This window comes from Emys orbicularis, chromosome 19, assembly GCF_028017835.1.
Source record: "Emys orbicularis isolate rEmyOrb1 chromosome 19, rEmyOrb1.hap1, whole genome shotgun sequence".
NCBI classification, from domain to species: Eukaryota; Metazoa; Chordata; order Testudines; family Emydidae; genus Emys; species Emys orbicularis.
Window position 1 is genome coordinate 5,635,848 of NC_088701.1, and position 26,253 is coordinate 5,662,100.

The window sequence follows — 26,253 nt, forward strand, 5'->3', positions numbered from 1 at the left end:
CTACTCCTAGCAAAAAGACATTTTTCTTCTACTTTAACTATCCTTAGGGGCTATAACATTATACCAAGGCTTAACACAAAGTTTTCTATAAGTTTTTCTACATAGGGATCTGATACAAAGTTCCTATATCAAAGGACTTGATACAAAGTTGTATGAAAATAGCTTAATACAGGGTTATATGAAGAGGCATAATACAAAGTCATATGAAAGTTATGTGAAGATGCTTAATACAGAGATTTATCTACAGGGTTCATTTGGGTGGGGGTCTAGGTGTAGGTGGTTGGGGCTCAGTGGGGAGGGTGTCTGGGGGGGCTCATCGGGTGGTACAGATGCAGGGGAGGTGGGGCTTGTCAGGGTGAGGGTTTGATGGGCCTGCTTAATGGGGGAGCCCCAGCTGCTGCCAAGGGGATCTGTATGCTAGGCCCCCATTTCCCCTATCCCAGGGATTGGCAACCTTCGGCACGCGGACCACCAGGGTAAGCCCCTGGCGGGCCGGGCCAGTTTCTTTACTCACCGCGTCCACAGGTTCAGCCAATTGCGGCTCCTACTGGCCGTGGTTTGCCGCTCCAGGCCAATGGGGGGCTGCAAGAAGCCACAGCCAGCACATCCCTCATCCTGCAGCCCCCCATTGGCCTGTAGCGGCAAACCGTGGCCAGTGGCAGGCGCGATTGGCCGAACCTGCGGACGGGCAGGTAAACAAACCAGCCTGGCCCGCCAGGGGGCTTACCCTGGCGGGCCGCATACTGAAGGTTGCCGATCCCTGCCCTATCCCCTTCTCTGCCCCCATCCTATGCCCCTTCTCCATCATTCCATCTCCTCCCCATCCCACCCCCTTCCTTCCCCATTGCCTCTGTCCCCCTGCCCTGCCTGCCCCACCACCAGGGCAGGCTCTAGGCACCAGCAAAACAAGCAGGTGCTTGGGGCAGCACATTTGCAGGGGGCGGCATTCGGGCCATACTTTTTTTTTTTTAACTAATTTCCTCCCCTCTCACAGTCCTGCAGAAGCGGAGCCACGGAGCAGCTGGGGATCCAGCATGGGAGCTGAGAACCCACGGGACCCTGGGAGCTGTAGTTCCTTGCCTAGCTCCCTGCCTATAGAGCCAGCCCTGGAGCAGAGAAAGAACTACATTTCCCAGCAATCCCTTGGCAGCTATCAAGAGGAAAGGGAGGGGGAGGGAGTGAGGTAGCTGAGCCATGCTGCAGCTTGCTGTGAGTCGAAAAGGGTGGCACTGTGAATGGGGAACAAGTGTGCCCAAGGAGTAGAAGGCTTTGCCCCAGATATCCCCTTCAGAAGGCACTAGTGGGGGGGAGCCCAGCGCTGGGGCGGCAGGGGGTGTGGGTGGGTGGGTGGGTGGAGAACCCAGGGTTGGGGCAGCAAGGGGGTGGGGTGGGGGGAGCCCAGGACTGCTTCCTCCCAGAGCCCGCACCACTTCCTGCACCCCAGCCCCCTGTCCTAGCCCTGATCCCCCTCCTGCACCCCAAATCACTCATCCCCGGCCCCACCCCAGAGCCCGCACCTCCAACCGAAGCCTCCACCCACTCCCACACCCCAACCCCCTCGGCCACAGCCTGAAGCTCGCACTCCCACCCGGAGCCTGCACCCCCATCCGCACTCCAACCCCCTGCCCCAGCCCTGAGCCCCCTCCTGCATTCTGAATACCTCAGCCCCAGCCTGGAGCACACCCACCCAGAACCCTCCCCCCCTCCCACACTCCAGCCTCCTGCCCCAGCCCGGTGAAAGTGAGTGAGGGTGGGGGAGAGCGAGCAGCGGAGGGAGGGGGGATTGTGTGAGCGGGGCCTCAGGGCTGGGGCAGGGCAAGGGTGTTCAGTTTGTGCTGTTAGAAAGCTGGCAGCCCTGATGGACCGGTGTGGGGCTGGAACGGTTCACAGGCCTCGTGGGCCGGGTACATTTCAGCCGGTGCTCAGAGCAAGGGCGGGACTCCGGCCATTTAGACAGAAGCAGCTTTTTCGCAGATCCACCTGAAGGGCAAATTGCAGGACACGTCATTCCACTGGCCGCCCTCGTGCAGGTGGGCGCAGTCCTCATCTCTGCTTTCAGAACTGTACATGTTATTGGGCTCCCCTGTGGCCCAAAACCTGAAAGGGAAGGAAGAGAAGATCCCTCAAGCCACTGGGCCACCGGTTCCGGCTGAGATGCTCTCATCTATGTGCTGCCTGGTAACCGGGTCCCCCCTCAGCATAACCTAGAGCAGCCTCAGGGTTGGTCTAACTTATGCTCAGGCCCCTGTGGCGTTGTGGGCAGCCAAAAATAGCCAAAGCCCAGCCATGCTCCAGCCCCACCCCTACGTATGGGGCTTTTCTGCTCTTCTCCAGGCCCTTGTGCTCCGGGGAAGTGTGCGTGTGGGAGATTACATTCCCTTTATGGCCCCTTGATGGGACCGGAGCTGCATGAAGGGGAATCAGGAATAGGAGTGAACAACTTGGACTCCAAGAAAGGCAGGCTGCCCTCTCCCTGAAAGGGGGTTTGTGGCATTTTCACCCCAAAACTCAAGGGTTTATTATATCCCCCCACAAACAGACAGATGTTTTTATTTTGTATGATCCAAATGAACGCAGGGCTGGGGACAGTGTCACCTGCTATCAGAGCAGGCCTCGTCATTGGGCCACTAGAGGATAACAACCTACTACCAGTTAATGGAGCTGCTCCTTTGGCTCAATAACGCCTAGCGTGTAGATAGTACCTTCCATCAGGGGAAAGAAAAGCACGTTACAAAGCATCATTTGGCCATTTTGCAGAAGGGGAAACTGAGTCCCAGAGCGGAGCTGTGACTTGCCCAAGGCCACGCAGCAGGCCAGCACGACAGTCGGGAATGGGAGCCAGCAGGGCTCTAACCACTGGGCCAGGAGGTTATTGTTACAGGCCCTCAGTTCACACCCATGCCGTGGAGGATGTCATGTTATCAGTGGTAGAAGCTGCCACCTACACAGGCTATGGCAGCACAAACTTCTCCTTCCCATGGTATCTCAGACCTGCCCTGCCTTGGAGAGACCGCTCTGTAGGCCTTGGAACATTCAATCCTCGGCCCCTCGGCTGTGATGGCCGACAGGCCCCCAGTGCAATATGTGGATGCTTTTCCCACTGTGAACTGGGCTGAGAACCTCCAAGGTCATTTCATAGTGAGGGCGCCCAGCAGCAACGCCATGTAGTTGCTACACACCTGGGCCAGATTCGAACCAGGGACCTGCGGGGGACTGATAAAGGCTCGAGTCGTTCAGTCGTCAGGGCATGAAATCAAACCCGAGTGGTTCTGTCCCAGGCCTCAGCCCAGGGCCGCCCAGAGGAGGGGGGCAGGCAAGTGGGGCAATTTGCCCGAGGCACCGCAGGGGCCCCCACGAGTTTTTCGGGGCCCCTGGAGCTGGGACCTTCACTCGCTCCGGGGGCCCCAGAAAACTGTCGCTGGGCCCGGGCCCCCGGAGCTTCTTCCACTCCTGGTCTTCGGCGGCAATTCAGTGGCGGGGGGTCCTTCCGCTCCGGGACCCGCCTCCGAAGTGCCCCGAAGACCCGCTGCGGGGGGTCCTTCCACTCCGGGACCTGCCGCCGAAGTGCCGGGTCTGAAGACCCCAGGCTCCCTGAATCCTCTGGGTGGCCCTGCCTCAGCCTTGGAGCTACTGAGGTGGAAAGCGCCTGCAGGAGCAGGGGCAGCTGGGGAAGGCCAGGGGCAGGAAGGGGAGAGCAGAGGATCGCCCCATGCTTACTTAAATGCCGCAGGAGTGTTGTCCACCCAGCGCCAGACGCCTTCAGTCCTTTGGTCTGTGAAGCCGATCCAGTGACGAACAGAATCAGCTTTAATGGCCAAGTAATTCTAGAGCGGATGACACAGAGGATTGGGTGATTAGAACTGGAGCATAAGCTAGGCCTCATAGCGGCCCTCTGCATGGGTGCATTTTACCCAATGGGGGGGTTCGGGGGGTCGTACCTGCTCCGTTTGATCGTTGATCACCACCAGATTGGCAGTCTGGTTCGAACAGGAGCTTCTGGCTGCCTGCCAGTGCTGGGCAGCCGTGGAGAAAAAGTAGCATCTCTCTCGGTACTGCTCCCAGCCAGGCTGGCACCGGGAAGTGCCTGCTGGAGATAACACAGCAGAGCCAGCGTGTGACTAGGGAGGTATGGGCAGGAGGGGCTCCCCACCCTGGATAAACCCAGCGAATGCCTTCAGCGGCTGCCAGGTACCGCGGGAGCTTCCTTCAAGCAGGCCCTGCCCCTGGAAAGCATTTCAGCAAGTGTTCAGCTGAAAGGTCACTGGGAGAATGTTATTCACCCACTTTATGCTTCCTCTAAATGTGGAGGAAATTCGGAGTCACTTCCCAATGGAAGAAATCACTATTTACTCTGAGCTTGCCAGCAGGTTTTAGACACTTAGCTAATGAGAAGAGAGAGATAGATGGGTAGATATGATAGAGACTTTGCTTAATACGCAGCTGGAAACATTAAACGGACTCTTACAGCACAATCCTTCATATAACTCTGAGGGAAGAGCGCCCCCTAGGATCGTGCTGGGGGATTGCGGTCAGCACTCACTGCGAGGGAAGAGTGCCCCCTACAGACTCCCCTCCTTATGACTTCGATGAATATGAAGGCCCCCAATGTTCGCGAAGGTCTTAGTATTACTCAGTGTTGTTATCTGTATTGCCATAGCCCCCCCCTCCCCCCCAATCTGGCCCCGTTGTGCCAGGCGCTGTACAGACGCAGAACAGAAAACAATCTCCCTGCCGTGAAGAGCGAGCTGAGGCTGGCGTGTATCTCAGGATCCTGAAACAAGGAAGACAGGAGAACAGCAGAATACGGACCCTGGACTTCAGAAAAGCAGACTTTGACTCCCTCAGGGAACTGATGGGCAGGATCCCCTGGGAGAATAACATGAAGGGGAAAGGAGTCCAGGAGAGCTGGCTGTATTTTAAAGAATCCTTATTGAGGTTGCAGGAAAAAACCATCCCGATGTGTAGAAAGAATAGTAAATATGACAGGTGAACAGCTTGGCTTAACAGTCAAATCCTTGCTGATCTTAAACGCAAAAAAGAAGCTTACAAGAAGTGGAAGATTGGACAAATGACCAGGGAGGAGTATAAAAATATTACTCAGGCATGCAGGAATGAAATCAGGAAGGCCAAATCACACTTGGAGTTGCAGCTAGCAAGAGATGTTAAGAGTAACAAGAAAGGTTTCTACAGGTATGTTAACAACAAGAAGAAAGTCAAGGAAAGTGTGGGCCCCTTACTGAATGAGGGAGGCAACCTAGTGACAGAGGATGTGGAAAAAGCTAATGTACTCAATGCTTTTTTTGCCTCTGTCTTCACAAACAAGGTCAGCTCCCAGACTGCTGCACTGGGCAGCACAGTATGGGGAGAAGGTGACCAGCCCTCTGTGGAGAAAGAAGTGGTTCGGGACTATTTAGAAAAACTGGACGAGCACAAGTCCATGGGACCAGATGCGCTGCATCCGAGGGTGCTAAAGGAGTTGGCGTATGTGATTGCAGAGCCATTGGCCATTATCTTTCAAAAATCATGGCGATCGGGGGAGGTCCCGGATGACTGGAAAAAGGCTAATGTAGTGCCCATCTTTAAAAAAGGGAAGGAGGAGGATCTGGGGAACTACAGGCCAGTCAGCCTCACCTCAGTCCCTGGAAAAATCATGGAGCAGGTCCTCAAGGAATCAATTCTGAAGCACTTAGAGGAGAGGAAAGTGATCAGGAACAGTCAGCATGGATTCACTAAGGTCAAGTCATGCCTGACTAACCTAATTGCCTTCTATGACGAGATAACTGACTCTGTGGATGAGGGGAAAGCAGTGGACGTGTTATTCCTTGACTTTAGCAAAGCTTTTGATAGTCTCCCACAGTATTCTTGCCAGCAAGTTAAAGAAGTATGGGCTGGATGAATAGACTATAAGGTGGATAGAAAGCTGGATAGATCATCGGGCTCAATGGGTAGTGATCAATGTTTCCATGTCTAGTTGGCAGCCGGTTTCAAGCGGAGTGCCCCAAGGGTCGATCCTGGGCCTGGTTTTGTTCAATATCTTCATTAATGATCTGGAGGATGGTGTGGACTGCACTCTCAGCAAGTTTGCAGATGACACTAAACTGGGAGGAGTGGTAGATACGCTGGAGGTTAGGGATAGGATACAGAGGGACCTAGACAAATTAGAGGATTGAGCCAAAAGAAATCTGATGAGGTTCAACAAGGACAAGTGCAGAGTCCTGAACTTAGGACGGAAGAATCCCATTCACTGTTACAGACTAGGGACCGAATGGCTAGGAAGCAGTTCTGCAGAAAAGGACCTAGGGGTTACAGTGGACGAGAAGCTGGATATGAGTCAACAGTGTGCCCTTGTTGCCAAGAAGGCTAACGGCATTTTGGGCTGTATAAGTAGGGGCATTACCAGCAGATCGAGGGACGTGATCATTCCCCTCTATTCGACATTGGTGAGGCCTCATCTGGAGTACTGTATCCAGCTTTGGGCCCCACACTACAAGAAGGATGTGGAAAAATTGGAAAGAGTCCGGCAGAGGGCAACAAAAATGATTAGGGGTCTGGAGCACATGACTTATGAGGAGAGGCTGAGGGAACTGGGATTGTTTAGTCTGCAGAAGAGAAGAATGAGGGGGGATTTGATAGCTGCTTTCAACTACCTGAAAGAGGGTTCCAAAGAGGATGGATCTAGACTGTTCTCAGTGGTACCTGATGACAGAACAAGGAGTAATGGTCTTAAGTTGTAATGGGGGAGGTTTAGATTGGATATTAGGAAAAACTTTTTCACTTGGAGGGTGGTGAAACACTGGAATGGGTTACCTAGGGAGCTGGTGTAATCTCCTTCCTTCGAGGTTTTTAAGGTCAGGCTTGACAAAGCCCTGGCTGGGATGATTTAGTTGGGAATTGGTCCTGCTTTGAGCAGGGGGTTGGACTAGATGACCTCCTGAGGTCCCTTCCAACCCTGATATTCTATCTCACCGTTACCTTTCTGTGCGACATCCAGGATCTTGTAGGTCTTGGCCCTGATGTCATCTCTGTCATGTTTTGCTTTGGCCAGATCCCTGGACACTGGAAACACAACACACCGTCATGTATGGGAATGGGGTCCCATCCCTTTAAATAGTTTGGGAGCCTTGAGTGGCGCTCACCATGTTCTGTGTGTCCAAAGCCACCGGAAGTTAGCCAGGGCCAGAGCTGTGTGCAGCTCGGCCTGGCGTGTCTGTGCACAGACTGTAAACACCGGGCTTTGGGGCCTGGCTGTGACACTGAAACAGGGCCCCTTTCTCAGCAGCGGGAGGCACCGAGCTTGTTACAGTCGGTCCGATACAGTCTTTAGGGACTGGAGACCCGGCCGAACACTCCAGCAGGACCCCAACCTTTCACCAGGGTCAAATTTATTCAGCTCAACCCTGCCCCCTCTCTCTCCTTAAACCCCAGCAGAAGCCCTGCCCCTCCCCCCACTGCCCTGCCCCCCAGTTCCCTACCCCTAGCTCCCCAAAACCCTGAGCTTATTACACCTGGGCCTCCTCTTTCTGCCCAGCCCTTGAATCTACCTGCCTCCCCTCGGCCCCCAATAGTTCCCTGAGCGGAAGAAGCTCCGGGTCTTCGGCAGCGGGTCCTTCACTCGCTCCGGGTGCGTTCAGCAGCACGGAAGGACCTGCCACTGAAGACCCACAGAAAACTCTCGTGGGGGCCCCTGCAAACTCTGGTGGGGGCCCCTGCAGGGCCTGGGGCAAATTGCCCCACTTGCCCTCCCCTCTGGGCGGCCCTGCCTGGAAGAGACAGAGCCCGGTGAGCTGGGAACCATCTGTCTCCCCCACACTTGTCTCGTGGGGAAGGACCGTGTTCCCCAGCAGAGCGGGTCTACGAGGGCCGCCCAGGCTGGTTTCCTTCCCTGGAGGAGACTGCATGTGGGTGGATTTGCTTTAATCTCCCAGGCCTTGATGGTCACTAAGGCTCCAGATGGGAGTGAATTGCCCCAGGCCAGGCAGTGAGGCAAGGTTAGAACCCAGGGCCCCCTGACTCCCTGCCCTGTGCTCATTCCCCCAGACCCACAGCTGTCGGTCAGCCCTGCCTAGGGGAGAGCCAGCTAGTGGGATTAGTTAGGGTCCCCCCTAGATTAATGAGTAATGGGGCACCTCATCCTTTGCAAACGGAACACCCTGAAAAGTCGAGAGACGAAGCTGAGACTCTACAGAGCTGCGGTGCGCAGTATCGGAGCCACTGGGACTGAAATGTGACCCCGCACCATCAAGATTGGCAAGAAATTGGACACCATTCAGATGAAGCGTCTTCAAATGATCGAAAGCATCAAATGCCTGGGATGCAAGTCGAATGAAGGGATCTGCTTTGTAACGAATCAGGTCCTGCTCTACTAGACCAGGCCTGCACAACACGCGGCCCGCGGGCCGCATGCGGCCCGCGTGGGCCCACTGTGCGGCCCGCGTGGGCCCACTGTGCGGCCCGCGGGCAACCGGTGGGAGGCGGTTTCCAGGTTCACCCCCTGCCCGGCGGGCCCGACCTCACAGCCCCGCGCTCTGACTGCCCTGACAGTCAGAAGCGCGGCTGCTGGGTTCGCCTCCTGCCGGGGCAGGGGGGCCCGACCTCCCCCACCCCTGGGCAGGGGGCGAACCCGGCAGCCGCGCTTCTGACTGTCCGGGCGGTCAGAGCGTGGCGCGCAGGGCTGTGAGGTCGCCCCCCCCCCCCCCCCCCGCGTCGCCGTCTCCCGCGCCTCCTGCCTGGCGTCCAGCGTCACTTCCGGGGCTGCTGAGGCGGGAAGCGCTGGGCACAAGTCAGAGCTGGTAAGTCCGAGCGAGGGGGGAGGCACCCGGCGTGGGCTCGAGCCGCAGCTCACGGGGGCTGGGGTCAGGGGGATGTCCAGCTCAGAGGGGCTGGGCTCGGAGCTGGGGGTCAGGGCTGCTGGGGGATGGGGTCAGGGGGATGTCCAGCTCAGAGGGGCTGGGCTCGGAGCTAGGGGTCAGGGCTGCTGGGGGATGGGGTCAGGGGGATGTCCAGCTCAGAGGGGCTGGGCTCGGAGCTGAGGTCAGGGCTGGTGGGGGGATGGGGTCAGGGGGATGTCCAGCTCAGAGGGGCTGGGCTCGGAGCTGGGGGTCAGGGCTTGGGGGGGCTGGGGTCAGGGGGATGTCCAGCTCAGAGGGGCTGGGCTCGGAGCTGGGGGTCAGGGCTGGGGGGGGATGGGGACAGGGGGGTGCTTAGCTCAGAGGGGCTGGGCTCGGAGCTGAGGTCAGGGCTGGGGGGGGGGATGGGGTCAGGGGGATGTCCAGCTCAGAGGGGCTGGGCTCGGAGCTGGGGGTCAGGGCTGGGGGGGGCTGGGGTCAGGGGGATGTCCAGCTCAGAGGGGCTGGGCTCGGAGCTGGGGGTCAGGGCTGGGGGGGGATGGGGACAGGGGGGTGCTTAGCTCAGAGGGGCTGGGCTCGGAGCTGAGGTCAGGGCTGCTGGGGGATGGGGTCAGGGGGGTGTCTGGCTCAGAGGGGCTGGGCTCGGAGCTAGGGGTCAGGGCTGGGGTCAGGGGGTGTCAGGCTCAGAGGGGCTGGCGGTCAGGGGGGTGTCCGGCTTGGAGGGGCTGGACTCGGAGCTGGGGGTCAGGGCTGCTGGGGGATGGGGTTGAGGGGTGCTTAGCTCAGAGGGGCTGGGCTCGGAGCTAGAGGTCAGGGCTGGGGGGGGTTGGAGGGGGGACAGGGTTCGGCGGGGCTGGGTGGCGCTGGGGGGGGGACGGGGTTCAGCGGGGCTGGGTGGCGCTGGGGGGGGGGGCCTGTTTCAGCACGGCCGGGGGGTTTCGGCCCTCAGCTATTTTCTTTGGAGTAATATGGCCCTCGCCGCTTTACGAGTTGTGCAGGCCTGTACTAGACCGTCGCCCAATCCTCTCTCAGGCACCATGGTCATCTGCTCCGAAGTCCTGCCAACTTCCCTGAGAGACTCTCTGTGACTTGAGGAAAGCTGGATGGGAGACCTAAAACACGACAGCTGGACGGTGTCAGAGACCCGTCCCTCACCGGCATCCTACCTCGTAAAGTGCAGCTTTGGCTCAGGGCAGAACATCACGGAGGCCCAGAATGCCTTCAGTCACCTCTATGCTGTCCAAGCAACAGCAAGAGAACTGACCAACCCTCTAGCCTAGGGACATTTGCACTAGTGTCTCCATACCCTGGTGCAAATCTCTAGTGTCGACACACGGCACGGGGCTTGCAGAATGCCATTCCCTTTTGTAATTCGCCAGTGTGAGACCCACTGGAGTGAGTCCTGCTTTGCACCAATGAAGCACGTCTACATGAATGGGTTTGCATCACCTTTTAACCATCGGGACAAAGTCTCCAGCAACGGGGCGGATTTTCCGTCACTCGGAGCCTTTAACAGATTGGGCCTTTCTCCAGTAAAGCACCTCTATATTCAACCACCCAATATGGAATCGCTGGGTGGCCTCCTCTGGCCTGGGTTCTGCAGGAGGTCAGAACAGATGCTCCAAACAGTCTCTTCTGGCCATAACATTCACGGGTTTGTGAGCTACCAGGTGTACGTTTCCCTGCTGCAGACGGGCTCTTAGCTAAATAAAGCCTGATCCAAACGCCATTCAAGATCATGGGAGTCTTTCCCTCAGGCTCAACAGGCTCAGATCATTAATCAGTGAATTGGAGTGCAACCAAAACAATAAGAGGCTTGGTACATCCTGTTCCCTTGTGCTCCCCCATCTGTTTGCCTGCCTCCACCTCTTGTCCCTGGTCTAATACGTAGGTTGGAAGCTCTTTGGGGCAGAGACTGTAGATTTGATCTGTATTTGTGCAGCGCCCAGCACAATGGGGGTCTGGGCTGTGATTGGGGCTCCTAGCTGCTACCGTAATACACCTAATAGTGTTATGCTGGAGGGTACTATTGACTGCCCTCATGTGGGATCCACAGACAATGACAGACCTCGTTAAAGCCAACGAGTGCCAAGTGCGGGAGGAGCAATCAAGCCCCTATATGCCGTGAAATAGATGCAGACAGTGGAGGTGACTGCCCAAAGCACCAGGTTTCATGGCAGGTCAGAGCTGAGGTGGGCCGGCCTGAGGGTGTCACTGGTTGCAGCTCCAGTTGCTAGGAAACCGGCTGCCAGCCGCATGGGTGGAAGGCCGAAGGAGCTGTGAGTGGGACCCTGGGAGGAAGCGGAGACAGAGCTCCTTGGGCACAGAGCTCGCTGGAGGGGCAGCTGTGGGGATTTCTGAGCAAGGAACCTAGCTGCTTGTGTTAGTTCCTGTCCTGCTCAGTGGAACAGGACCCTGGGTAACTAAACAAGTCACAGTGAGAACAGACCTGCCTGGGAGCAGCGTTTGCTCCCCCTAACGGGAACAAAACCAGCAAGGCCTCAGATTTTGCCTTGGGCCAAAAGCGTAAGAACAGTAATACCAACAAACGGACACCTGGGAGTAAGCTGAATTCTTACCATCGGCTATGAGCATGAATTGATCAGTCCGCATCTGCTGCAGCTCCTTGGACATCTCTGCGTCTAGAAAGAGGGACAAATGTCAGCTGTTGTTTATATGGTTTGGGGGACTCAGAGTAGGGATAGGTTTTCAGTTTGGAGTCACGGCCCAGGGAGGAATGCTGCATTTCTATTTCTAACAATGAGAACAAACCTGCCTGGGAGCAGTGTTTGCTCCCCCTAATGGGACAAACCTGGCAAGGCCTTCGATTTTGTCTTGGGCCAAAAGGGTAACAACAGTAATACCAACAAACAGATGCCTGGGGGGAGGGATAGTGGTTTGAGCATTGGCTTGCTAAACCCAGGGTTGTGAGTTCAATCCTTGAGGGGGCTACTTAGGGATCTGGAGCAAAATCAGTACTTGGTCCTGCTAGTGAAGGCAGGGGGCTGGACTCAATGACCTTTCAGGGTCCCTTCCAGTTCTATGAGATAGGTATATCTCCATATATTTATTTATTTTATTTACCCCAATCTCCAAACAATTGTCCGTGAACAGCCATGTGTGCTGGGACAAGGGAAAGGATATCCCAAGCTGTTTGTCTGTTAAAGGGGAATGTTTCTCCAGCTCTTTTCTGTCTGTAAAGCAGACCAAAGAAGCCTGTCAGCCTATGATGGTTGAAAATTTATCAGTTGACCCAGAGTTGATTCTGGATACAACAAAAGCCCAGGAAGGAAGTGGTGCTGAATTTGTGTCTACTAGGGATGATGATATTGTAACTAGGTTGCATCCAGTTAATCTCATAAATAGCTCCCAGAGACCAAGCGATTCTGGTGCTTCTATTTTGCCTGTTGTTAGTGTGTTGCTGGGTAAAGATATGACAGCCTTGTCAGGGCACAAAGAAAGCATGAAGGTAATTTAACTATGTTACCTACTGACAGTTTGAAAACTTGTAACAAGGAAAAGAATCCTTCTAATCTTGTGACTATGAAGTCTAGCAGTTTACCTGAAAGGGGGTTTTGTGAAAATCCTCCTGATGGAACAGAGGTGATTCTGGATTTAAGTGAAACCCAGAAAGTCTGTTGTTGCTCAGGAAAATGTTCATAGATTCATAGATTCTAGGACTGGAAGGGACCTCGAGAGGTCATCGAGTCCAGTCCCCTGCCCACACGGCAGGACCAAATACTGTCTAGACCATCCCTGATAGACATTTATCTAACCTACTCTTAAATATCTCCAGAGATGGAGATTCCACAACCTCCCTAGGCAATTTATTCCAGTGTTTAACCACCCTGACAGTTAGGAACTTTTTCCTAATGTCCAACCTAGACCTCCCTTGCTGCAGTTTAAACCCAGTTCCTTTAGAGCAAGCCCTAGGTGAAAAGGGTAAGTGCAGAAATCCTGTGAAAAATGGGTTGTTGCTTAGAAAAATTTCTGAAGAGAAAAATCTTCAGGGTAGTTTGTGGAAGCAGTTTGCTGCAACTGGTGGTGGTAGAAGTATTTTGATTAAGTTAATTCAGGGTGAGTCACTGTATAGAGAAAGCAACAGTTTGTTTGGAACACTTGTTCCAGTTCTTAACTGCCAGAGTCTTTCTGAGGTGTATAGATCCACTGACTTAGCTATCCACAGTGGGTCTTTCTAAAGCATTGAAAAGGTTTCAAATGAAATAAAAATTGTTAGGGAATTTAAACAGGCCTATAAGCTTAACCAGCTTGTTGGGGAGACAATGTTGTTGGAAGATGAATATCATCATGTTGATTCTTTAAGTAAGCAGTCTGTGACTCAGGTACTGAGGAAAGATTGGGTTACTGATTACTGGGTGACAAGGATGCAGGGGAGAGCAGGCAAACTCTCATCTCTAGATATTTTGGATATGACTTGTAGTCTCTTAGTGGACTTGACATCTGATTCCACGTGGAAGCAGATGTTGGTAATGGAAGAACAAAAGAACCTTGAGTCTACCATGCTAGTGAAAATGGATGGTATCTCTTTAAGACAGAGTCCAGCCTTGGAATTGGTAAAGGTTGAGGATCTAAAAACTGGAAAACAGGCGAGTGTCTGTGTTGATGCAAATTACCAGTGGTGAGCTGGAGCTGGTTCACGGGAACCGGTTTTTAACCGGTTCTAAAAGGGCTTTTAAATTTAAAGTGGCTCCGTGGGTGCTCCGTGGGTGCTCCAGCAGCTCCCCGCCCCCAGCCCCAGCTCACCTCCGCTCCACCTCTGCCTCCTTCTCCTCCCATGAACACTCCGCCCCGCTTCTCCTCCCCCACCCCCGCTTCCCGCGAATCAGCTGTTCGCGTGGGACGCCTGGGAGGGCTGAGAAACAAGCGGCGGCTTCGCGATCAGGCCCAGGGAGGCGGAGACGGAGCAGAGGTGAGCTGGGGGGCATGAGGAGGGCCGCCCACGCCGCGGCAGGTAACCCCCTGCTCCCCCCATGCTACGCTACCCCACCCCAGGAGCCAGAGGGACCTGCCAGATGCTTCCCGGGAGCTGCCCCCAGGTAAGCACCACCGGGACTCCCCACCTCGCCCCACGGCAGGTCCCTCTGGCTCTTAGGGGCGGGCATGCACTACGGTGGCCCATGAGACCCTCCTGCCCGGCCCCTGAGCTCCTGGTCGGGGAGGTTAGTCCCTGGCTGTTCCCCCTCCCCGGCAGTTTCAGCTCAGCCCGCCTCTGGCGCATGCTCTGGCGGTGGGCTGCGAGCTCGGCCTGACCCGGTGCTCCAGGCGCTGCGCGACGGTGGCGTGGTCCAGCTCCAGCTGAGCGGTGCGGCTGTAGCGCTGCCAGCCACCTCCAGGCAGCGTGGTAAGGGAGCAGGGAGGGGGTGTTGGATAGAGGGCAGGGGAGTTCAGGAGGGTGGTGGGGTGGTGGATAGGGGTCGGGGCGGTCAGAGGGCGGGGAACAGGGGGATTGAATGGGGGCAAGGATCCCGGGGGGACAGTCAGGAAGGAGCAGGGGTTGGATGGGATGGTGGGAGGCAGTCAGAGGCAGGAGTTCCAGGGGCAGTCGGGACAGAGAGAAGGGGTGGTTGGATGGGGCAGGGATCCCGGGGGGCCATCAGGAATGAGAGGAGGGGTTGGATGGGGTGGTGGGGGGCAATCAGGGGACAGGGAAGGGGGGTGGATGGGACAGGAGTCCCAGAGGGTGGGGGCGTCAAGGAACGCCGGGGGTGGATGGGACAGGGGTCCCGGGGGGGCGTCAAGGAACACGGGGGGTTGGATGGGGCAGGAATCCCGGGGGGCAGGGGCAGGCCACGACCCCCTCGTGGGGTGAGGAAGGAACCGGTTGTTAAGTTTTTGGCAGCTCATCACTGGTTAACCCTAAAATACCAAAACCCCAAGGAAGTGGTTACATTGACAGCCTATGTTAAGGAAGACCCTGAGGTCAAGAAAAAGCTGCAAAGGTTCAAAAGGGATATGGAACAAGCTGACCTAAAGAATGAATTGTCTAAACCAAAGACTTGACATGACAAAAATGATTGTAAATGTACTTGTGATAGAACTGATGTTAATGTTATTGATAATGATTGTAACTTACTTGTTGGTGATACCAAGAACTGTAAACATGTACAATGTGCAGGGTCTTTTGGAAAAGCCCTTGAACATGTTAAGAGTGGTGCATAATAGAAACCCTTCTGATTATGCTGTTTGGTTCAACAAGAACACACTTTGTGTTAAGAAGCCTAATAATGTTGAGGCTTCACAGCTAACGCATAGACATGAGGCACAGCGAGCCCAGCCCACATGACCCCACTTGCAGCTGTCCTGACGCACCCGGGACCGCCCCACACTCACGTTTCATGAGGACCAGGGCGATGGACACGCTGCACATGACGAAGCAAACCCACAGCAGGACGTAGGTGATCAGCAGAGACCTTCCAGGGCAGCCTCTCCGTGAGGCAGGTTTAGGGAGGGGAAGATCTATGGGGAACAGCAGCAGTTAGCTCTTTGAAGGGAGAGGGTATCAGGAAGGGGGGAAGCTAAGCAGGGAGGGCTGGGTAGGGAGGGTTATAGCCAGGGCCGGCCCACAACATTTTGGCACCTAAGGCGGGGAGCTCAAATGACGCTCCCATGCCCCCTCGCTTGGGCCAAAACTTTGAAAGGTCTCAATTCTGCCTTCTTCCTGTTCTACTCCTCTCATGGTACCGCTCTGCTACCTACCCCAATAAAGGAGAACTAACAACTTAAAATGCCTTGTTCAAAAATTTTAAGTAACACTTAACTTTAAAATGCCTGAACAGCAAATGTAACTTTTTTTGTCTGCATAGTAAACACTGGCATTTTTATCTGTTTGAATAATCAAAGTGGTGCTTTCCGTGCTTTCTTGGTTGCAAAGATTTGAACTGCTTCCTGAAGGTCCACAGTGTGGGCCAGCTCATGCTCTATTGAGATGGTTGCAAGGCTGACCAGCCTCTCCTGTGTCATTGTGGAGTGTAGATGTGTTTTTATTAACTTCAGCTTGGAGAAGCTGCATTCTACACTGGAAACTGTTACAGGAAGTGTTAGAAGTATGCGCAGAGCAACAAAAGCATTTGGAAAGAGGGTGGTCATCTTATTTGTGCACATATATTCCAGAACAGCCTTTGGAGTTGATCCTGCTGAAATGTATCTTGAAAGGGCTTTCAGTTCATCACCTAAATCACTCGCATCAATATCGCGCACGTCATCATGTGTCAACGCTGTCTCTAGTGCCCTGCATTGCTGGTGTAGGTCTTCTTCAGGTATAGTGAGGAGTTTTGGAATATCATACAACATCCCAAATATACTGCTGTGTTCCTTGAGCTGCATGAAACTTTCTTCAAAGGACTGTATTGCACAATCTCACACCTGGTTAAAGAATTCAACTTTGAATTGTTGTTTGGGGTCTCTTATGGGATTATCCTGTGCCTCATAATCAAAATTTCTTCTTCTTCTGTGACTCTTGTATTCTTGAATGGGTGGGAAAATAGCTTCAGTGTGAAGTTCCTCTGCCAACTTCTGTGCACTCTTCAGAACGTTTTGAAATCCCTCATCTGACCGGTAAGACTGTAGGTATGACTTTGCTTTGTCCAGTTGTTCCATTGCTCCAGATATATCAAGGTCAACACCTTGGAGTCTCTTGCTTACAATATTTATTTCAAACAGTATGTCATGACACAACACTAAGCCACACAGAAATGTGAAGTTATGTATGTTTCTGGTGATTCCATTTCCCTCTGCCACTGTTTTCCCTCGAACAGTTCCTGTCATAGCATTATCCTCCATAATGGCAACTATGGCATCATCTATCTTCCCAATTTGGTGGTTGATAGGCTTTATCGCCTTCACTCAACTTTCCCATTGTGTGGCACTCAGTGGTTTCAGTGTAAGAGAGGATGTTCCCAGAAGTTGCTTCAAAATTTGCCATCGATGAGTTGATGCAGAGAAAAATACATAGATGCTTTGAATTATATTAAAAAATTCAGTAGCCTCACTAGAAGCTGATGCTGCATCACTGACCACCAAGTTTAATGTATGAGAACTTCATGGGACAAAAAAAGTTTGAGGGTTTAACTCTCGGATCCGTGTCTGCACTCCTCTGTTCTTTCTTCTCTTGTTGGCACCATTATCATAGCCCTGACCTCTCATGTCAGCTATCGCAATTCCCGTATCTTTCAGCTTTTTAAGAAGCACATTTGTCATACCAGCTCCTGTAGTATCATCAATGTCAATAAATTCTAGAAAATGCTCTCTGACAGTCACCATTGCAGGGACATTTTCACTAGATTCTGTTGTTATTCCGAAACGCACCATTAAAGTCATTTGTTCCGTATGGCTGATGTCAGGTGTGCAGTCCAGAATAACAGAGTAATATCTTGCTGACTTCAGATCTGCCACAATCCTCTGTTTGACTGTTGTGGCCAGTAACTGTATGATCTCATTTTGAATTGTTTTTCCAAGGTAGTGGTGTGTGTACATTTCTTGGGTGGTGACTCTTCTTAGATGCTCCTGGAGTACAGCATCAAACTCAGCCATCAGCTCCACAATTTTAAGGAAGTTTCCATTGTTTGGCACATACAGCTGATCGGAAGTGCCACGCAGTGCTAGGTTTTAGGTAGCAAGCATTCTCACAATGGCAATGAGCCTTTTCAGAACATTTTGCCAGTAAAGAGACTCTGATGCAATCTTCTCTTGATGCTGATCATCTATGTTGGCCTTTAACCTTAGTCTCCTCTCAAGCTCTTTCCACCTGTGGAATGCTCTCTGGTGATTTGCTGCCTTCTCATGGCATGCCAGATTTCTAGCCAAATTTTTCCAGTCCTTTGTTCCCGTAGAACCCAATGTGGCTGGAACATTAGACTGGAAGAGTTTGCAACAAAAACAGTATGCAGCACTCTGGGTTTTTCAGTACATAAGCCATGGCCTCTCCACTTTGTCACCATTGGGGATTTCACGCCAGTAATGTGTTGGATGGAAACTTCTATTTTCATTGTCTTTGGGGAACATGAAGTTTTTCACTTGCTGTGGCCCATGCAGTACAAGGAAGTCTCTCAGGCTACTGCTCAAGTGGGTCCACAGTCCTGGATCATCTAGACCAGGGGTCGGCAACCTTTCAGAAGTGGTGTGCCAAGTCTTCATTTATTCATTCTAATTTAAGGTTTCGCGTGCCAGTAATACATTTTAACTTTTTTAGAAGGTCTCTTTCTATAAGTCTATAATATATAACTAAACTATTGTTGTATGTAAAGTAAATAAGGTTTTTAAAATATTTAAGAAGCTTCATTTAAAATTAAATTAAAATGCAGAGCCCCCCGGACCGGTGGCCAGGACCCGGGCAGTGTGAGTGCCACTGAAAATCAGCTCACGTCCAGGGATAGGCAACCTACGTGTGCCATAGGTTGCCTACCCCTGGACTAGACTTAAGGAACTAAACTCAGCAGCAGCTGTTTCTTGCGCCTCCACCACACTCTTCTCTGAGCTACACTTTTCTTCAGGAATGTGCATGGTTACATCCATTTGAGATGGAGATATGGATGCTGCAGTAGCTGCCAGGGCACCTGCACTCTGACTAACTGGAAGATGAGGCATCTCCTCACCACTCACATCCTCCCTGGGGCCGGAAGGCTCACCGTGAACATTTGTGTCTATGTATCTCAGGAGAGCTCCTTCCTGCTTAGATAGAAAAGCTTCCTTTGCTTTCTTTCTTTCTGAATGCTGCCCCAGCGGGGCGTTTTCTTCTTTCACTCATGACTGCTGTTCTGTGCCTGCTATAGTGGCTCTCAACATTCAGTTGAAGGGGACAAATAAGCAGGCTGGTAGCAGGACCTGAGGGAGGGAAGATGTCAGCGTCTTAAGGGCCTAACTGGCTCCTACTAATTCAGCTGACAGCCTGTTCTCCTCAAAAAGAACAGGAGTAGTTGTGGCACCTTAGAGACTAACAAATTTATTAGAGCATAAGCTTTCGTGGGCTACAGCCCACTTCTTCGGATGCTGCTACTCTGAAACCTGTTCTCCTCAAGTGGGTTCAGGGAAGCAGCAGGAAACAGGAAGCTCCCTGAGAAGCTGGTGTTAATCAGTCCAGGCTCCTGGGGGTGCTGGAGAGGTACATAAGAGGCTTCTCCTCTCTCTCTCCCTGCAGCTCCTGCTGCTTTCTGTTCTTCCCTCTCATCTTTTCTCCGGCCTGCCTGTTATATCTCTTGTGCTCTCCTTCCTCCAGCACAGCCCTCCACCATCTCTGCATCTAGAGCAGAGAGAATACAGATGCACCAGCAGCAGACACAATTTTCTACACTCTGGGTCCTAATGCCCCCCTCCCCCCACTCAGTCTGGCACCTGAGACAGCCACCTCAGTTCGCCTCATGGTAAGGCCAGCCCTGGTTATAGCAAAGGACTCTCCCTCCAGTGGGTGCCTGGGAAATGTCGGCAGGAGCTACCTGCTGGTACAAATGGGGTTATGGAAAGGAGAGGTTTATGGGGCATCCCACCAGATAGCCGGGTAACTCCACAGAGAGCACCTCCATTTGGCAAGAGCAAGAAGCCGAATCCCCAGGTCCCTCTGCCCAGCTGTGTCCATACAGGGATCGCTTCTCCCAGCACTTCAATGCAGCCCCCTCTGGGGTGGAGTGCTGCGGCCATTGGAGAGTTGAGTAGCATACGGCCCAGCTGGAAGGAGAGTTCCCTGGGCAGTTGACAGGGCAGGGGGAATCCAGGGAAAGGAAATGGAATTCCCCCGCAATGGGCAGGACACTGGGGTGAGCACCCCGACTCTCCCCAAAACTGCCCCAGAAGCTTTGCTAATTGGCTGTGTTCAGGCGTAATCGTCTGATTGTATGGGGCCTTGCCTAAAAGAGAGCACAGCGCCCCCTATGGAACTGGAGCCAGCACTGACTGTGGGGAGAGAGCCCTCTAGCGCTGCACTGTGGCATTGGGGGTCAGCATTGACAGTGAGGGGAGAGCGCCCCCTACTGAGCCCCCTGTCCCACTCCCTGCAGCATAGCGCCCCCTAGTGCCGCACTGGAGTCAGCACTGACTGTGAGGGAAGAGAGCCCGCAACAGAGCCCCCACCCTGCTCCCTGCAGCACAGCGCCCCCTAGTGCCGCATTGGGGTCAGCGCTGACTGGGAGGGAAGAGAGCCCCTTACTGAGCCCCCAACCCAGGAGCAACCTGAATTTTCCTTCACTCTCCCCTGCAAGTCCAGACCCGGGCTGGCTCTCTGCAGCTTCAGGCTCCTGTCACACGCACCCTGTGCCCCGAGCCAGGGTAGCATGAGGGCGGCCCCCGGCCCTGGCAGACTCTACTCACCTCCTCTCGGGGGCTGGAAGGCAGCTGCCACGGCTGCGGACGACAGGTCCAGCCCTGGGCGTAGGGGACAAAGGAAGCAACCGGGCCCCAAGGGATCAACTAGCTGGGATTGATAGCCCCGGGGAACAGACTGGAGGGACGGGTACTGCTCTGGGCTGGGGTGGGGGGAGCAGGGGGCGTTCTGCCACACGCCGAGCAGAGCTCCGAGTCCTCACCGAGCTTGGAAGGCCTAAGGACCGGGTCCCCCGAGATCACTGAAATGGCCAGGTCTGAAAGGAAACTGGAGGGATTATACAGAGATTATAGCAGGGCAGCTGGGGCTCCCTGGTACCTGCTCCTCCTTCGTCCTTCCGGTTCGGTGCGGCCGCCTTCATATTGTTGCTGCATGGCAGGGGCATGGGACAGTTCTCCATGGACACGTTCTCGTAGTCGACCTCATTGTCGGACTCAGAAGCCATGCCTGTAGATTACAGAGCCACTCAGGGACACATCCCCCTCGGTCTCACCAGGACAGGCTGGGCCAGCATGGCGGGAACGGGAGAGCTCCATGGGAGGGAGCTAGCCATGGGAAGAGAGGCTGGCTGGTCACAAACCTTCCCTTGGGTGGGAAGGAAGAGGGAGGGTGGGGGCTCTTTTTGGGCAGCAGATGAGCTGGCTCAGCCGGAGGAGGGGGCTGCTTCACCCAGGGAGGGAGCATGCCCACACACACACTGATACAGTCTCTTGACTCTCCCTTTCATCCCAAGGCACTTCATGGGCTCTGGGTGTATTTCTATTGATCTATCACCTCACCCATGCCTGAGATGCAGCCACCTCTGGGGTGGGACACAGGGCTGTTTATACAAGGCTCTCTCACCCAGAGCTGAGATGATGCTGCCTCTGGGGCATGGCATAAAGACTGTTAATACAGGGATCCTTCAACCTGAGATGCAGTCGTCTCTGGGGCGGGGTATAGGGCTGTTTACACACGGAGATCCTTCACCCAGCACTGAGATGCAGCCACATCTGGGGTGGGACTCAGGGGCTGTTAATACAGGGATTCTTCACCCAGCACTGAGCTGCAGCCATCTTTAGGGTGGGGGCACTGGGGGCTATTTAACAGCTATGCAGGGTGGGAAGGATGAATCCAGTTCTCCGTTGAAACCACAATGGGGATTTGGGGGGGACTGTCGGAATTGCCTGGGCTGGAATTTGGCCAGGACACAACGGGTAACACCCTGACTCTTATGGAAGGGGGCAGAGGATCTTTAACAACCACACGTGGTCAAGACTTTGGGGGTACAACTTGTGGGAAAGGCAGCCCTGCACCCTCTAGCACCACGCTGGGGCATTGGGGCCAGCCCTGACGGGGTGGGCGAGCACCCACCCTGCAACACAGCATCACCTAGCACTATGCCGGGACATCGGAGTAGCACAGACTAGCAGGGGAGAGAGCCCCTACTAATTTCCCCACCATCCTCCCGGCAGCAGCCTGGGTTTTCCTCTGAGGCCTCCCATCCGATCTAAGTAGCTAGCATGTGAGATCTGTCAAGCCGACAGCCCCCGGAAGGCCTGGTAGCCAGGCCCCCACTCAGATCACTGGCCATTTACCTCTGCGCTCCGCTGGCTTCTTACCCTTTGACTGCAAATGACCCATCCCGTTCCCATAGTCGCTCAGGTGAGCCATGCCAATCTCCCGTGGATGGACTTGAAGGATGTCTGTGGGGACCAGTGACAGCCTGGATCTGTCAGGAGCTCTGTGGTTTTCGCATGCATGTAACTTCCTTCCTCCTCCAGCCCCGCCTCCGGTCACTGCCCACATTACCATACGTACCCACAGCCTTGCCCTTTAGGTGCCAGAAAACAGAGTGACTGAAAGTGAGTCCCACTCTGTGATGCTTGAGCTGCAGGGATTTCAGCATCATGAGCCTTCCGAAGACATCTGACATGACAAACTTTGCATTGGATACCACACAATTATTTTACAAGGATGAACATGGGAGTTCTGGGGGTTTCTCCAAGGTACAGAGCGTCACACCCCTGCCACAGAATCTGTCCCTAGGTTAGTTTTTAGTTGTAGAGTCATGGCTCCATAATCCATTGAGTTTGTCCCGTGTACCTGAAGAGACTACAAGGCTCCAGCTTCCCATGGAGGCTCAGGGCCTATCAGAAGAGGATGAGTTTTGGAATTCTGAGCCTTGCAGCAACCTTGTTAGTGAAAAATTAAAAAGGAAACCAAGCAGATAAGGGGCCCTGTTGTGTCATAAGCTCCCATCAGCTGGAACTGAAAACAGGAAAAGGCTTTCTTCTCAGAATACCATGCGTCTTCTGCTTTATCTTGACACCAACTTCTTCCTTTCTCACGGGACCTCACAGCCTCCTCTGTCCTGAGAAACGGAACCTGAAATCCTCTGTCAAAATTGCACATCTAGGCACAGCCATGATCAAGAGATAATGTGTTGGCTGCATAGCAACAGGAGTAGCCGTGAGGGGTATCTTGCTTCAGTGACGCATCTCCGTCCTGAACTGTTAGGAACTTGACATTTTGTTCCTTGCTCCTGGACATCTGGGACAACTTCATCATGTGGGGCTGTGACGCTCTGTACCTCGGGGAAACACCCTACACCCCCATGTTCATCTTTATTAAATGATTGTGTGGTATCCAATACAAAGTTTGTCTTGTTGGGTGTTTTCAGAAGGCTGCTAATGCACTGAGCACTGTTGTTATAGAGATGTTATCGTAATTGTTACAGTGATGTTATAGTAAGGTTATAGGTTATAATTTCATGTTTATAGTTATGAGGCTGGAAATGTATCCTCATGGCTTAAAGCAAGCCCATACAAAAACTCTCCAAGACCAGAGAGGCAGTTCACACCTCATCAGGGCAGGTATGGGACAAACCCAGCCCAGACTCACAGGAACAATGGACACTGGCTTAGGCAGCAACAAAATAATCTGTTAGACCCTGGAGGGGTCACCCCCCTCCTTTGGGCAGTTTGGGACTGCGATGAGGTAATGCTCACCTGACTCTGAAGGGGGGCGCAAAGCCAAGAGGAAAGAAAGGACATGATTAAAGGGAGAGACGTTTTGCTAGGCTCTCTCTCTTCCACCTACATCTACAGACACCACCACCACCAAGCAACTGAACCACTGATCAAAGGGGAGAGCCTGGCTGAAGGGCAACCAGCCAGCCTGTGGTGAGAAGCATCTAAGTTTGTAAGGACATTGAAAGCGTTAAGATCAGCTTAGAATGTGTTTTGCTTTTATACGCAGGGCCGCCGAGAGCGGGTTCGGGCCCCGGTGAAATTTTTTTTTCGGGTCCCCCCTCATATGGAAGCTGTTCCATACCCCTAATCATTTTTGTAACCCTTTTCTATACCTTTTCCAATTCCAATATATCTTTTTTGAGATGGGACGACCACATCTGCATGCAATATTCAAGATGTGGGCATACTATCGATTTATATAAAGGCAATATGATATTTTCTATCTTATTATTATCTATCTCTTTCTTAAGGATTCCCAACATTCTATTAGTTTTTGATTGCCGCTGCACATTGAGTGGATGTTTTCAGAGAACTATCCATGATGACGCCAAGATCGCTTTCTTGAGTGCTAACAGCTAATTTAGATCCCATCATTGTACATGTATAGTTGGATTCTGTTTTGTGCATTACTTTGCATTTATCAACATTGAATTTCATCTGCTATTTTGTTGCCCGGTCAACAGTTTTGTGAGATCCCTTTGTAACTCTTCGCAGTCTGCTTTGGACTTAATTATCTTGAGTTGTTTTGTATCATCTTCAAATTTTGCCACCTCACTGTTTACCCCTTTTTCCAGATCATTTATGAATATGTTGAATAGGACTGGGCCCAGTACAGATCCCGGGGAGAGACCACTATTTACCTCTCTCCATTCTGAGAACTGACCATTTATTCCTACCCTTTGCTTTCTGTCTTTTAACCAGTTACTGATCCAGGAGAGGATCTTCCCTCCTATTCCTCTGATACAGCCTGGCCAGAGGGCAGCAGGAGAGAGATCCTATTGGGATCCAGGAAGTGGGCGGGCAGAGCCTAAGGGGAGGATCCATGGGACCTGGAAGCCAAGTGATTCCGGGGGACAACTGATGAGATAGCAGGGTCAGGAGTGCAGTCAAAGGGTCAAATGAAAGGAACCTGACGGGGACACCGAGCAGAGAACCCCGGACAGCGCTCACTGCTCCTCGAAGGCATCAAGGGACGCCGTCCAGAGGAACTCTGCCAGGAGGCGTGAACGGACGGAGGATCGGAAATAGGCCCCACAGTCACAGGAGACCCCGTCGGCCAACCTCCTCTCCCTGGTTTTATAGATGTCCATTTTAGCCAGGGCCAGGAGGAGGTTGACCAGGAGATCCCGTGACTTTGTGGGGTCACGGATAGGGAGGGCATAGATGAGAAGGTGAGGGGAAAAGTGCAACCAAAAACGTAACAGGATGTCCAAGAGGAGCCGGAATAGGGGCTGCAACCTGGCACACTCTAGGTAAACCTGCGCCAGGGTCTCCCTCACGCCGCAGAAGGGGCACGTGTCCAGGACAGGGGTGAACTGTGTCAAGTACACGCCCATGCTCATGGCCCCGTGAAGGAGCTGCCAACTGATATCCCCAGTGGGCCTCGGGACCAGGGTGGAATATAGCCTGGCCCACTGGGGTTCCTCAGCCTCCAGAGATGGCAGGAGGTCCCGCCACTTTGTGTCGGGGCGGGACGTGAGGGTGAGGAAGTGAAGGGTGTGGAGCATGAGTGTGTATAGATGTTTCCTTGGTGCGGTCTGGAAACGAACCAGCTGCAAATCGTGCAGCCGGCTCACGGTGAAGGGGCCGGTGGGGTCCACGGGGCAGGACGTGCCCTCTCGCAGGACTGGTCAAGGTAGCCCCGAGCAGCGGGCAGTAAAGCAGCCCTCACCCCCTGAAGTATGGTGCCGGGATCAGGGTTTGAGCCAGTAACAGAGCATAGACAGGACTAGTTGATTGAGTACCGGTGCCCTCCCTCAAAGGGAGAGGCACCGGAGTAGTCCTGTCCATTTCCAGAGCTGATCTGTCACCCTGCTCTCTAAACCGTGCCAGTTCTCCAGCGGAGATGTACGCATGGTAGAAAGGTGGCCTGAAGCGCAGGTGGGAGGGAGCTCGCCTGCCACCCGTCCCCGACCACCAGGCCAGAGCTCTTGACCCAATTGGCCCGGGCGGAGGAGGCTGCCAAGTAGATGGCCTGACAAGCCTCCACCTGCACCAGGTCGCCTGGGTCCTGGACCACGAGGAGCACGTTGTCGGCGTACGCCGACAGGACCAGCCGCAGCTCCAGCTCTCACAGCACCAACCCCGTCAACTTCCTGCAGAGGAGACAGAGGAAGGGCTCGATCGCCAGAGCGTACAGCTGGCCCAAGAGGGGGAACCGCACCGTACTCCTCACCCGAAGCTGACCGGTTCGGTCAGGGTCCAGTTGAGCCTGACCAGACATTCTATGAAGGCGTACACCACATGGAGAAAACCCACAAATTGGGGTCCGAAGCCGAACGCCCGCAGAATGCTCAGGAGATACCCATGGTCCACCCTGTCGAACGCCTTCTCCTGGTCCAGGGACAGGAGGGCGGCCGGCACTGCTCTCGCAGCGTATGGGGGGGCAGGGTCACTGTCTCTGGCTTGCCTCCGGTGGGGCCCCTGTCAAAGCCCCATGGCCCACCGAGACGGGCAGGCAGGGGGCGGACCCCTGATGTGGCACCCGATGGGCCGGTGCCAAGTAGCCCGCCTCAAACCCCTGATCAATGGGGGGCGGCAGAGGAAAGATAGCAGCCCCTAGTGGATCGGGACAGGGAACACGAAGGCCGCTCTCTAGGTGTCATCCTCCGGGAAGGGGAAGGACATGGCCCCAAGGGCAGCAATAGCTGCACGGGAGGTGGAGAGGATAGGGGCAGGGGCGGGGTCGGCATCGGGGCAGAGCTGGGGTCAGGGGTAGGGGCAGGGCAGGGGTCAGGAGTAAGGGCAGGGAGAGGGGCAATAGTGGGATCGGAGACCCCAGCAGCCGAGCCACTGGGGGGTGGCACCTTTCGGCTGGGTTCAGAGGTCTGTGGGATGGGAGAGG

At 53.9% G+C, this 26,253-nt stretch overlaps 1 protein-coding gene across 1 annotated transcript; it reads right to left on the reverse strand.

Annotated features, from left to right (window-relative positions):
* Positions 1-1,949: 1,949 nt before the first annotated feature.
* Positions 1,950-21,828, reverse strand: LOC135891949 (hepatic lectin-like). The gene is made up of 9 exons (XM_065419634.1): positions 21,753-21,828; positions 20,494-20,622; positions 20,163-20,216; positions 15,198-15,323; positions 11,426-11,488; positions 6,967-7,056; positions 3,939-4,084; positions 3,718-3,824; positions 1,950-2,097 (listed from the first exon to the last, which is right to left on the reverse strand). The coding sequence occupies exons 1-9, from the start codon at positions 21,826-21,828 to the stop codon at positions 1,950-1,952; spliced, it is 939 nt and encodes a 312-aa protein (XP_065275706.1).
* Positions 21,829-26,253: the final 4,425 nt, after the last annotated feature.